Source organism: Lacerta agilis, chromosome 4 (genome assembly GCF_009819535.1).
Source record: "Lacerta agilis isolate rLacAgi1 chromosome 4, rLacAgi1.pri, whole genome shotgun sequence".
NCBI classification, from domain to species: Eukaryota; Metazoa; Chordata; class Lepidosauria; order Squamata; family Lacertidae; genus Lacerta; species Lacerta agilis.
This window is the reverse complement of record NC_046315.1, coordinates 21597404-21611691: the sequence shown is the minus strand read 5'-3', so window position 1 is coordinate 21611691 and position 14288 is coordinate 21597404. Positions and strand designations below refer to the sequence as shown.

General features: G+C 37.0%; 1 protein-coding gene across 2 annotated transcripts in view; it reads left to right on the top strand.

Annotated features, from left to right (window-relative positions):
- PSPC1 (paraspeckle component 1) overlaps positions 1-14288 on the top strand; it is a 61497-nt gene that overhangs the window by 28958 nt on the left and 18251 nt on the right. Inside the window, exons 7-9 of one of the 2 annotated variants that reach the window (XM_033146281.1) lie at positions 6156-6213; positions 9389-9567; positions 12443-13244. The exons of the other annotated variant lie outside the window; for it this stretch is intronic. Coding sequence (XP_033002172.1) covers positions 6156-6213; positions 9389-9567; positions 12443-12628 — 423 coding nt within the window. The 3' untranslated portion in view covers positions 12629-13244. Of the gene's footprint in view, positions 1-6155; positions 6214-9388; positions 9568-12442; positions 13245-14288 lie in introns of those variants that run through there. 2 annotated transcript variants of the gene reach the window in all.

Here is a 14288-nt window from a genome sequence, read left to right as displayed (position 1 = left end):
AGAGCTGCAAAAATTAAGGAGCAAGCCTTAATGAAATTAACAGTTCATATAGTTTCATCTGAAATAGTCCTAAGCTCAATGTTTTTTTTAAAATTTGCAAGTGATTCCCTGTTCTCCTTTGACAGACAGATCACAGGGTGGGTTGATAACACTTGTCAATTATTTGGCCATTCGCTCCACACTTTGCATTTTGAAAGTGAGTTGAGTTCTAATGAGGGACAGGAAAAACAGGCTCCTGCATAGTGCAGAAATGCCTTCCTTGCACCAGCGGGTGGTAAAAGAAATCAAGCGCATGCATTGGTAACTTTGAGACTTGATTACTGCAGTGCTTGGGCCTGGCCCAGATGCTCCATTCTTCACTAGCTGGACCACTGTTCCCCATTCTTTTCCAGTGATGCAGAGGGCTCTTACCCCAACTAGAGGATGGTCAGTATTTATTTATTATTTAAATTGTATAGTGCCCTGTACCCATAGACCTGAGGTTAGTCCTTATGTTCAGGATTCTCCAGTAAATTGGCGTTCATTATTCATGGCTGAGATAAGGACTTCTTTGATCCTGAAATGATTGCATTCAAAGGTGCATCAAAGGTCACAGTGCTTCAGCCAAAGCAGAAGCCAGAGGTTGCTTTGTGTGACACTGCAGTCTGGCCTCTGATACTTAGTGTGAAGTATATGTCAGGATTCATGCCCCAAAGGCATTGGGACATGCCTGGCTGTTGAGCGAAATGAAGTATCGGGACTCTGGTGACTTGTGGGCTCTAAACAGACACAGAACGCAGCAAAATCATCAGTAGACGGTTTACTAAGGCAAAATAGTTTTACATTTGGGTACCAGGTCCCTGGTACAGCAGTCTCAAGCTCAATTCAGAGCGTAATCTAATTACAGTATAAAAATGCCACACCAACGTAAAAACTATATACATAGAGAGAATAAATTAAAGCAAGTACATTAACAGGAAATAAAGAATGAGAGTGAGTTGGCAAGTCCCTGCCAGACAGCAATTATAGCTAGTCCAGGGGTTGTATGACCTTGGAGGAAACAGATAACACAGTATAAAAACAGCAGCTGCATTCCTGCTCCCTAGAGAACTTTTGAATGCTAGAACATACTAGAACACTTCTGTTAGCTTCTATAAGCTTCTATTACTTTCTGTACTTCATAAACATCATCATACCTTAAGAGCCAAACTGTTCTAGCCACAGCCCCTTCTAACCTTCAATATGAACTGCATTTGGTCTTTAGCAGGCCTGTGTTTTAAATATTTTCTCACATATTATAGAGTGTGTTAAATCCACACCAATTCTACTCAGACATAATTCTGGTTGAATTCAGTGGGGCTTACTCCCAAGTAAATGGGATTGGGGTTGCAGCCTGAGTTAGAGCAGGAACTCAATCATATTGTACCAGTACTTTTATCAGTTGCTCAGATTCCCATTCCAACTCTGGACCTAATTCAGATTTCTGGTCTTAGCCTCTTAAAGCTCTAAATGGTGTAGGACCAGGCTTCCTGAAATACTATCTTCTCCAAAATAAACCTACTCAAACCTTGAGATTCTCTTCAGAGGCCCTACCAAGCAAAGTGAGACTGGTGAATGCTACTTAATTGCCTTCTCTGTGGTGGTATTTCAGATTTAGAATGTCCTCTCCAGAGAGCCAGGTGCTGTCTATGGTAATTCTGAGTGTGGTTTAACTTCTGAACTACAGTTTATAAGTTCTGTATGTTTGCGTTGTCTACTTCTGTTCTTCTCCACGCTAGAAATTTTAAATTTCTTTTTAAATGACCCTGTTTTCATTTGTATTTTATATCACGTTGTGAGTTGCCTAGAGAATAGTGCTGTTGGATACTTTTCTACTACCTTTTGGTGTCTTTTTTCCTGGGGTGGGGTGAACAATCTGGTGTCCAATTTCCGACTATATTAAAATCTTTGATTTCTCCATTGATTAATTTGGGCAGCTCTCACTTTTAACTTTGGAAACATTTGTGCATGAGTGGTGCCATTTTGGCTTAATAAGGACCACACTTGAAGAATGAATTTGCTACTATTATAGGACAAATGAGGATGATAGGACAAATGATGTGAAATTCCTTTTATGCTTCTTTGATATAGAGAAAGACTTGGGCACTATCCCAGCAATAATAGCTTGAGGCTGTGTAGAGGGAATGGTAAAATGTGGTTCTGCACTTGCTCATGGAGAGATACGGTGGAGAGCTTATTTGTGGTAGACATCACCCTTCACAACTTCAGAAGATGTGCAGTTTGCCAAGGAGCCTTCGTTTGCTGTAAACTGTCAGTTTGATACTGAGTGAATGTTTCAAATTACTTTATTCTTATTTAGATGTTCTCCTTAAATTATATGAAACAGCAAATTATAGTTTTAGAGTAATCCAGAGCTGCCCCTGTGCCTCAAAGATAAGAAATATTTATTTATGTGTTTGCAAAAAAATATTCAAATATTTCCCCGTCTTGTGTTGCCAGATTATTTTTTGGCCCTGAACCTATTGCTAGGTTTGTTCCTTCATTTCACTTCAGTAATCTGCCCTATGTATTGAATTTTTACTTCTGCTAACTAATACAGAATGCTATGTTTGCAGGTGTTTCCCAAAAGCGGATTGCTATCTGGGGTGGAGCTGCAGTGCCAGCTTCCTGGGAGGTAGGGTGCTGCTGTTTACTGAGAGGGGGAAAGGCAAGTTGGTGAGGAGGTCAGGAGGTTAGCACAAGAACACGACTGGCTGCAGCGATGTGTTTGCGGTATGCCAACCCCTACCTTACTCTTAAGCACCAGCAGCCCAACTGCTAGGAAGCTAGTGTAATGGCTTCACTGAACCCGACGAAACACTACTGGTGTTTCCTCTGCAAAATTAGCTTTCCGCAAAAATCATAGATGGAATGTAAATGCTTTTGCTAACAAAACTGACAGCTAATGGCTGTGTGACATGGCTGTCTCAGAAAAAGCTGCTGAAGCTGGGAAAAGCAAAACAGATTTTGGGTGCTCTCCCACTGAGAATGACCCTTGCTGGGTGTAAGATTTTGTGGACTGACATCTAAGGGTGATGAAAGTTACTTTCTCTAAGAAAAAGGTAAGATATTTGAGAGAGTAATTCTGGGGGTGTTGCTAGACATCACCCATCCATTTTTGCTTTTCAAAGGGAAATATACTCCTTCAGTTAAGTGTGAATCTGATTAAAATAAGATTGATGTACACATACAATGTGATGTTAAATACATGAAGATTGTACCTAATATGAAATGTAATATGAGCCATACATTTAGGAAAACTTGTATTTTCTTTTCTTTCACAATTTACCTGAACCGCCTTGTGAACAAACTGGGCTTACTTAGTCAACATCTCTGTAGCGAAGTATGAATGATTTCTTTTTGTAGATGCAATTTGCACTTTGATTAAAAGGTTAATACAGTAGTTGTAATGGCACAGAGGTTTCAGGATGAAATACAGAGACCCCATACCATTTCAGCGGCAAAGGCTGGCATTGCTAAGCTGGGGGTGGGGAGCGGGATTCTTACTGCACTACTGGGACTTTCCTTGCCATTCAGATTTGAAATGGCCAATCACAATCAAGCTGGTGGGTAGTACTTGGGTGGCAGAACTGACTGGAGCCTATTTTTCTCTTGAACATTTGAACCAGCTGCACAGAGGTTTCAGGATGAAATACAGCTGAGCGGTTTTCACAGCGAGGTGCTGCTTTATTACTCCAACAAAGCTTTTTTTCCCATTTTCTGTTGACAAAAGTTCGAAGTCTTTTCCACCTCAAAATCATACAACTTTCTGTCCATTGTTTTGCATGTGTTATTTGTCCAGGTACATACAACCTACTTCTCTGCTACAATAGTACACACATTCAGCTGTATAAATTTTATATTTCAGCTGTATTAGCTTGGAGGTTCTGTGGTATTTTATCCATTCTGTGTTGTTTATGTTGACGTTACAGATATTCATGTTCTGCTAATTTTTTATTTAAACTCTTGGAACATAATTACACACAAATATGGAATATTTGACTGCATGTCTAACTTTCATTTGTACTTCTGAATACTGGCTTTTAGTACTTTGTGCTAACAATACTACTGCTTGTCCTGAAAGAGCATATGACACTCTTGGTTCTGTGAGTCTGTTAATGAAGTAGAACTAAACACTTTATAATTCTGCATTTTCTTGATTTTTTTTTCTCCACATGAGAAATGTATCATATTTGGGAAAGGAGTATCTTAAAAAAAGTTATGAAAATGTGCTTTCTCATTTAACCTATGACACTTGCACAGTCCCATTCTTGTGACTTCAGTGGAGTCTGCAGTCTGTGCTAAGTTGCAATCGATGTTGGGCACATGGCTTCTCTCAGTATTCTAAACTGGCTTGTAAATATTGTATTGAAGCTGTTTGAAATCTGATGCTTCAATATTTATAAATTGTGTTATGAAATGGTATTAGGAAGTTTAATACTGTTACTGACCACTTTTAGTCTTACAGTAATTTTAATATTTTTGGTTTTAATCTTGTAATGGTTGGATATATTTATCAGAACAGCTTATTTTTGTAGAGTTGCTTGAATTTTATTGGTTTTATTGTGTGTATTGCCTTAGGTGCCTTCTGGATGTAAGGTGGAAAAGAAGAAAACTATGTCTTGCCTTTATTATTCTGTGTTGCAATTTTTAATTACTCCATTCTGAATTTCTTCATGTTCTCTATTAATGGAATTGTTTGAAAACCCACACAAACTTCTAATCTCCAATAATATCTGTTCTACTGGCCTTTTGACTTCACTAAAAAGTCAGCTTTCTCCCCCTTCCCCACCCTATTTTATGAATACTACCATCAAGTCCTATTTTCACCTTTGATAAATATTGTTCCATCTCTTCTATACACCTGGTTTTTAGTAATGCATTCAACAACTGTGTTTTGCATGGTTTGGATTGTAAGGGATAAAATATTAATCTTTTCTTAATTGCACAGTTCAGTGTACCTGCACATTAATGATCTCAAATGATAAGTAGTATGATTTTAAGCCCATATGGCAGTATTGTAAACAAGTCTAATAACACAGAGAGACACTTAATCTTCCACCCACACATAGCTTTTAGTTATGTGAAGACTTGAAAAAAACCCCTTCATTTTCAATTTTCTGAGTTTGCCTGCCTGATTCTTACTGGCCGAGACCATTCTCAATTCAGTGCAGGGTACTGGTGAATGAATATTTGCTCACCTGCCTTATGACAGTGACCTACTGCTGCTATGACTTTACTCCTAATTGTAGTCTATATTGTGAGTTTTCTTAATTTATGGCCATTGCACATAATGCTTCCATTCTGAAACATTTTTAAGACTTCAAGCAATATCATTCCAAACTGCACATTTTTTGATATTATGAGCTGTTATTAAGGCTCAGAAGTATAATAACAACAAAAAACCAATATAAGCAACACTAAATACTTTCATGCTCTTAGGGTCATTACATACTGTTTGTTCTGAATATCTCAGGATTGTCTGTTCCTATCTTTGTGCAAACCCAGAATTGAGAGAAGAATAATACAAACAAATTAAATCCCTATACACTAATTAAATTGTTGCTGATTCTCGATCATGGTAGTTTCTTTATACTCTCTCTGAGTGCACTATGACCTGGTGCAGAAGTAATATTTCTAAATCTATTATCTCTGTCTGTATGGGGACCAGAACATTGCCCCTGTGGCACTGGATGCCTGTGCATCAAAGCTCAATTTGGAGTTGAGAGTATGCAGTCCAGATGTGTAGTCAACCTCTAGGGGTTTGTTTAGTTGTTACCCACCCCTTTGATTCTGCCAGGTATGTGATCAGGAGAGAGTCTAAACTTCATTTACTCCTCCTTGTTCCTTTGGCCTTGAACAAAAATAACATTTACATGAGATCCTCTATTGATCTCTCAGTTGAAAGAATCTTGTGTACTTATACTTTTTCAGCAAGCCCCAAATTGTAGGACTTCGAAGAATTTACTAAGTTTTTAAACTTTTTTTTTGCAGGATTCCTCTGATTTTATGTAAACCAGAAAATTAGATTCATTTTGCAATAACTGTGACAAATTAAGTTTTGCTGATACTTGAAAAGATGAGAATGTTAAAGTAATAAGTGATAGGTTGATTGTGAAAATTATGTTTACTTTCAGAGAGAACAGGAAATGAGAATGGGTGATATGGGTCCTCGTGGAGCATTAAACATGGGAGGTAGGGATCTGAAGCAAAAGGCTCTTGTTATTTCAAAATTTATTTGAGACTGTACATGTTACTCATAAGTATTATACATTGAGAAGTATTCTATATATATGTGAACCTTGTTCTTCAGGAATTTTTTGTTTCAAATGTGAGTTATCTTACAATTAGGAAAAAGCAAATGAACATACTAAATCTGGGCTGGTGGGTTGTTACTTTTTCATTTTAAGACTGTTTCTGAAGAAAAGCAAAATACGAATTGTATCTAATCCAAGAAGAAAAGGTTGTGGGTTTTTAAAAATTACTTCTTGAGATTCACTTATTTAAGTTTTTGAATATGTTGCTATTTATGGAAGACTGATTCTGGAAAACGATTGGAAACATAAAGTACAATTAACATTTATCAAAGTTTCATTGTAACTAGCATTAATGAAGCCCCTTTGTGAAAATTTCAAGCACTATTAATTTTAGCACTATGTGTTCAGTATCACCACAGTGATTTATTATGGGGCAGCACCCAGTTGCCTGCTATGGTTTAGCAATTGAGAATGTGCTACACTCCTTCATGCTTAGATTCCCCCACTCTTCTAATCATGGCTACGTTTTTGTGGCCACTACTGCTTTCTAGTTCTATTTTCTGACCATTTCGAAGAAACCATATTTGGACCTAGAGTCATTATCTAATTTACCTTGTTGATGTTCAAAAGGGTGGTAGCTGCACATGCTTCAGTTAGTCTTGGATGAAGCTGATTATCCAGATTCATTTTATTCTAGTTTCAGACCTAGGTTTGAAACTGAAACTGCTCCGGTTGTCTTCAGAGATGAAATGTGCTGAAGGAGAGTGATGCTGCTGATTCTGTTCACTAAGAAAGCTTTAAACAGTCCTGATTATCTTATGGAATATTGCCTTCTGCATGAACCTCCCTGGCCCTTTCGATCTGAATGTGTGACCCTGCTTCTCCTTACTTCAGATTCCACCTTGTGTGGAGACTGGGCTAGCCTACAGAAGAAGTGAGGCCTTTACCATTGCAGCCCTGAAGTTGCTGAATGTCCTTCTACAGGACCAACCATAAAAGCATTAATTATATATAGCACTGGGCAAACTAAACAAACAATGGATAATAAAGAAGAAATTTGGGTGGGGGGGGGTAGGATTGTGTATTCTCACTGCTTAAAATTAAACCATGTTTTAATTTGAGCTGGTTAGTATTGGTTAGTATTAATTCTGAAAGCAGAAAGTTTCCTTTTGTGAATGGAAATGCTAATTAAACAGCATGTGTTTTAAAAAGAGGTGTATGATTGAAAGCATTCTTTAAAAAAATCTTTAAGATTCTTAGTGCACTTACAGTGAACAAAACTTCTATGAACACTGTCTTTAGAAATAGATCCAGGAATTTTACATGCAACCAGCACACCCAAATAGGGCTTGACTCCACATGTTTAAAAGTGTCCCCCACTTTTAACCTGCTGGAAAGATGTGTAGTTTATTCAGTGAATTTGCTTTAATTTCCAGATTTGTGGGCAGAGGTGGTGGGCAAGATGTCTTGTTGCCCATAAGTATATAACTGAGGCACAGCATTTTGATGTGCACTTCTGGCAGGCAGACCTTTATTGAACTTCAAGCACTTTAATGTTGGAGCATAAGGTCTTTCGTCTTCCTATTACTAGGAAAGAAAGGGAGATGCCTAGTTAAGTCGGATTATCTACATAAAGCTTTGTCAGCTTTGGCACCTGGATTAATTCATAATTCATACATGTGCTCAAGTATGAGGCTTATATGTAATAGAATGAAAGTTCATTTTACTTGTTAGTTTGTTTAAGTGCTTTGTTTACTTGCGTTTAAGAAATATACACTTGGTTTGAGTAATTTCCCCAACAAAACTGTATGTGTGTGTGTGTGTGTATGTAAAAGTGTAAAAAACAGTTGTGGCTGAAGAGTTACAAAGTCTAGCTAAGTAGACTTTATTGAAAATACTTTATTTGAAGCATTAAAATGACAGCTGAATATCATTTTATAGCTGTCCTTAACCAAATGCATAGAGCATACCATTTTGTCACTCATCTCTGTTTCCTAGCACTGGTAAAATTATAACTGTAAATTCTATGTTTCAGAGCCAAAGTAGGTATTATGGTGGAAACAATATTCTGTTTCTTCATGTTTCTGCCCTCCTTTCATGTGAAGCCGGTGTGGTAGAGTAGAGCTGATTTTTCCACCCAAAAAGATCATGCACATTAACCTCCCTGTGCTCTTATAATCATAGGCATTTTTCTGTCAGTCCAGCTTTCTTGGTTTAACAGATAGGAAAGAAGTACAGGAGCGATGGAGTGTGGCAAGATAGTTTGTGTGTGTATAAGGTTCAGGTCTCCTAATTCATATGCCTCTTTTTTATAACATATCAAACATAAACCCCTGCCTTATATGTAATGGGACACTGACTTGAATATACAAACATGTCCCTAAAATCCATGTCCCTGAAATTATGGATCTCACTCTTGCTCTTTCTCTCTGTGTGTGTGCTAATATTTTTTAATACAGTGTGATGATTCCTTCTGCATTTCTATAATGTACAGTTCACGTCTTGTCTCATGGGTATTACTATTTTCCACTACAAGTCAATGTGCAGCTGTTTTTATAAATGAAGAGGTTAACTACTTGAGTATAAATAAGTACAATATGTTCACAAAGTTAAGCGGATTCATACTCTGATTAGTAAAGTTGAGTAAGTTGCGTACTAGTTTCATTCATTCTTAATTGCGCACATGTGAGAGTATCTTCTACTGTAAGCCTCTTAAGTTAATTTTATTTGTCTTGTGATTCAAATTTATTTGCTAAAAACCATTGGGGGAGGAGAAGCTATGAAAAAGTTGTGTTACACACAAATGCTGGCACCAGGCCTCTTTGGATTGGGGCCAACTTGAAAGTTACTGCAGTTACCTGTATGAACTGGTAACTCTTTATGGAAAATAAGTAGAGCTGAAACCTATAAACAGTTTAAACCCTTAATTTCAGCAGTAACTTTCAGTAACTAACTTTTGCTTAAAACCTCATTATGGAAGTAAATGTACAGTCTCAAAGGTTAAAAGCAATTTGTTCATTTAATTGATGTTTTGTATAGTTTGTTATTGTTGTAAATTTTTAAGTCTTTAAAATTCAGTTAGGACAGCTCTAAGTGTAGACTGTTTTGCATAGATGCCTTTAGCCCAGCACCTGCTGGAAACCAAGGTCCTCCTCCTCCACCTCCAATGATGGGCCTGAATATGAACAACAGAGGAACAATGCCTGGCCCTGCAATGGGTCCTGGTCCTGCCTTGGGACCAGAAGGAGCTGCAAACATTGGAGCCCCAATGATGCCAGATAATGGAACTGTGGTAATGTATCACAAAATTTTAATTTTGTCTCTACTTCATTGTGGCACACATCTTTTCTGCAAAGATAACTTCACACTAAAACTAGTTTAGAAAAGACCTTTGAGTTAATAAATACTTTTTGAGATTGAAAATAATTTAAAAACAAACTTAACTGCAGTCTTGTTGACATTGTTATTGACACTGTATTAAAAGTCATTATACCCAAGAATTATGTACACAGAATTAATTGCCAAAATTGGTTTTCAGTCAGGCCGTTTTTCACATTTTGCAATGATCAAAGCAGAGGAATGCAAAAAGAAAACAATATATTATTTTATAGACATCATTCTTATTTTGCTGTATTGGGACAGGTAAACCTATAATACAATTGTGATCTGTTGAAATGACACATAGTGTGAAGATATCTTTGATTAAGTGAATTTTAAGTACAAATTTAATTTGTTAACATGCTAGTGTTATACAAGTGAGGCTACAATTATAGAACTGTCTGTGTGACTCGGCACGCGGAACAGCTTCTTTAGATGGTTAGGTATAATTCACAGGTGGGCAGGCTGTGTTGGCAGACTGCATCTGGTTCTTGCAGTGTGCTCAGACCAGACCTCTGGCAAGAACACATTTCTCCTCGTGGTTCCAGAATGAAAAGGGGTGCCCCTTTCAGCCCCATTTAGCCAGCATGTGCTCCCTGACAGCTTGCCCCTAAATGGTCAGGGGTACCTTTACCTTTACCTTTACTCCTGGTTTAAGTTAACAATTCATCTGCTTAGGTCATAAGAAAGGGATGACTATTGGGTGAATGAAACTTAAAATGTGCAAGATAGCCAAAAAGTACAATTCAAATGCCTGTCAGTACAGTGGTGCCCCGCTAGACGAATGCCTCGCTAGACGAAAAACTCGCTAGACGAAAATATTCGCAGAACGAATTATTTTCGTCTAGCGGGGCACCACTGTATAGCATTCCCTTCTATATCTGAGTTCCAAGGAAATAGTATATGTGCAATGGAAAGAATGATGTTTGCAGATAGAACTTTGTTTGTTGTGTTTTCCTGTATCAGTTTCTTTTTGCTGAAAAGTCAAGGTGATTTTTAAACTTTGTCAGTAAAAATGATTGCGTGGAAACAACAGATAAAGATCTTGCTGTCGCTGATTTTCTCCAATATCTTGAAAGCTGGACTATTTCTGCTCATACTGTTTTTAAAGAGAAGTATATCAGCACCAGTTTTTATATGTATTTTACTCAGAATACTGTTTCCATGACATAAAGAATAGCCAGTTTAATAGGTCCCATGTAGCATGCACAATACTGAATGAGGCGTTTTTCTCTAACCCTTCTCATAAGGGAACCAAAAGAAAGTGGCCTGTATTATGTTAGGTCAATATATTGTGCTTTAAAAGGACATGGAATTTGCGTTTATCAACATACCCTGAATGTTTTGTAGCATAATCATTTATGAAGACTTCTGGAAATGAGCTATGACAGTGCTGTTTGAAAAAGGAATGTTTCTCTGTAGCTAGTTATTTTTTCAAAAAAACTAGTAAACTTTTTTAAAAAATAGCACACATAAAAAAACACTAGTGTACACCCCCATTTCTATGCAGCCCCTGGTGCCCCCAGAAAGTCCATTCTTGAGGTTGGGGGGAGGGGCTCTGGTGTTAGGGCCAGCAGTAGAAATTGGGAATTGTTGGAATTCTGTGTGTGTGGAAGTGGAAATGTCTTCAGCCTATACCACAAAGCCTTTTGGATCCAAGTGTGAAGGAAGTTTATTACTATATTTATATCCTGTCTTTCCTTCATGGAGCTTAAGATGGATGTCTCCCTTCCAGTTTTTCTTTGTGGGCTGAGAGGCTTTTATTAGTCCCATGTCACCCACTGAGTTTCATGGCTGAGTGGGGATTTGAAGCCTGGTTTCCTAGGTCCCCAGTCCAACACTCTGTCAACTGCAGTACGCTATCTTACATTATTTGCTCACTTGAGCTGTCCAAGTCTTTGTAATTTCTTAAATGGCTGAGCCTCTTTTCCAGATTTTTGGAAGGTATACACAGATAGTACTAGAGAAAAGACAGCAGTGAAATCAGATGGGGACATTAAAAAGTATATATTTAAATTTATGCCCCTAGATTCAAAAGAGCGTGTAAGAACTTTACTTATTTGTTCAGTTTGAACTTAGAGTTTTCTGAGTATATCTGAAACTGAGTATAATCTAAAACTATATCATCTAATGCAAAAAATATTTTGCAAATTTTATAATAGCAGATTTTGTTGTTGTTAGTTTTTCAACTAACAACAGGTTTAAATAAAAATGCCTAGAGGATTTGGGGCAGTATGTGGCGGTTGAATGAGCGGGTAACTAATGGCATCTGGCTCCTTTTTTTCCTTCTCCAAAGCTTATTTCCTCTTCTAACTCAAATTAGTCTACCTTTAACTTGAAATGTGCTATAGCTGGTTTTTACTTAACATTTAAAGTATAGATGTGTCTTCCAACAGAAAATGAATTGTGCTTCTACTTTATTTCAAGAAGAAATACTACTTTACAGGAGAATCTGCAAAATATATTTATTATACTTTTATCCTGCTCTTTATATTGAACGCTCAGGGTGGCTTGGAAACTGTTTCTCATAGCATTTTTTAAATCTTTTTTTTTTAAAACTTGGATGTTAGATCCCCTTCCCCTTTTGTCTTAATATACTGGTGGGCAAAACATTTAATTTACTTTTCATCTTATTATTAAAATAATGACTAAAATTAATTGCTCCTTTCTTCCTTCTATGTATCATCCTGATTCTGCTGGACTATCTGCGATCTTCACGAAAACGGCACTTGGTTTCTCCCCCCTTGGTTTTATTGTAACTAAAATGGTTCTAAATGGACTTAAAATAGCATTCTGAAAGATTCCCGCAAGGAGGCCCACCACAAATGGGTTCTCCTATGGTTAGCAGGGCAGGCTCTGAAACTCCTCAGCCAGCTATGGGTGGTGTAGGTGCCGTCAGTGGTGGACCCGGTGGCTTTGGTAGAGGAAACCCTGGGGGCAGCTTTGAAGGACCTAACAAGCGTCGCAGATACTGAAATTTATTTCTTACTTCTGAGAAAATTGATTGACTGTCTGGTGTTATGCCTTTATAATTTTAGCTGTTACCTTGAAAACGGTTTTATTGTTAATGTAGTCATCAAACTTTTTTGGGGGGGTGGGAGAGTAAAACTTACTTTTTTTGTATTCAGTCTTAGGCTTTAACGTAGAGCAGAAATAATGTGCTTCATTTTGCATGTCTGATGTTTGTGACTTCAGCAAAATAAAATGTGACCATGCTGTGAAATTTGTGAGTTCCATACTTACAATAAAATATAATACAGATCTGCTTAAATGATTTTGAAACATTGTTATGAATACTGTCCTTAACTTTAATTGTACGCATAGATTTTCGTTTTTCTTCATAAAGCCTATCTTCTGAAAATTAAATGCTTTATAGATTGTAACTGTATGCAAATGAAAGTGCAGCTTACAACTCATAGAGCAAATGTTGAGGCTTGTGCAACTTGAGAAAATCTGAAACATTCAGTAAGACTTTATAGATCTGTTTTAAAAAGTTCTCACCAACATGTACAAACCTAGTTGCAATGGGAATGTCATAATAATGTATCCTGTGTTCAGCTTTCAAATAAACACTTTGAGTCTTGAAAAATCTCCAAGTAGTAAATATTCACCTGTGGTTTTAGATTATGAATAATAATTTCCTCGCAGGAAACAAAACTCAAATATTCTTTAAGAAAACCAAAATCTTCTTAACTTGACTGGTAATTGTGTGTTAAAACAGTATTTTGCCCTGTAGTTAAGGGTTTCAGTGGATTGTGTAGGTCGGCTATTGCCTTTGTAGAAGATTCATAAAGAATATGAGTTGGCAGTATAGGTTTGAAGACCTTTCCTTCCTTGAAAATGTTAATTTTCCAATGCTCTTAACTAGTACTGTATATGTTTTTTATCTCACAGCATGAAAGAAAATACCTTCCATGTTATAGGGAGCTGGCTTACTATATATATACAGATAATGATCATAACTGCTGCTGGTTAGCTCTTGCCATGGGCAAAATGAGTTTGCATTTGGATGTTTCATTTAAGTACTCACATTTTCAGTAGGATTGTTGGTGCAACCTTTGCCTAGCTTTTTAAAGGCATGGTGTATAGTAGATACAATGTACAAAAGCTTGGACAAAATAAAACTGGGAATTCCAGTTATACAATGCATATTAAATGGACTGATGAGAAGTTACTGACAAATACCAGTATTTATATACCAATATTGTGATTATACTACAAAATGTTTTTCATTAATGTAAATATTGCGTGTTTGCATATGAATATGAACACTGTTAGGTAACATTTTATTAAACCTCAGTGTGTTGGAGTTATATGGAAGACCAGTCCTTCTGAATAACTAAGGTATATTTGAGCTGAGTATGGTTTTGCGAAATATGTGGTAACACCTTTCCCCCTATTTCTATTTCTGCTAAATCAATATGATCATTGCACTTTTTAAATAATTAGAAGGGAAACCCTGTATTCCTGTGCCAAGACAGGACACTAGTGGCCATATTTTCATCAGTGTAACATTTTAGAAATACTGATTTTGGCTGGGTGTTTTATTTTACTCTTCATGGGTGTTGCATAAACTAAATTTGTATAAAATCTGATCTAGATGATCAGTATATTTGTATGTTGCTGTTTGGATCC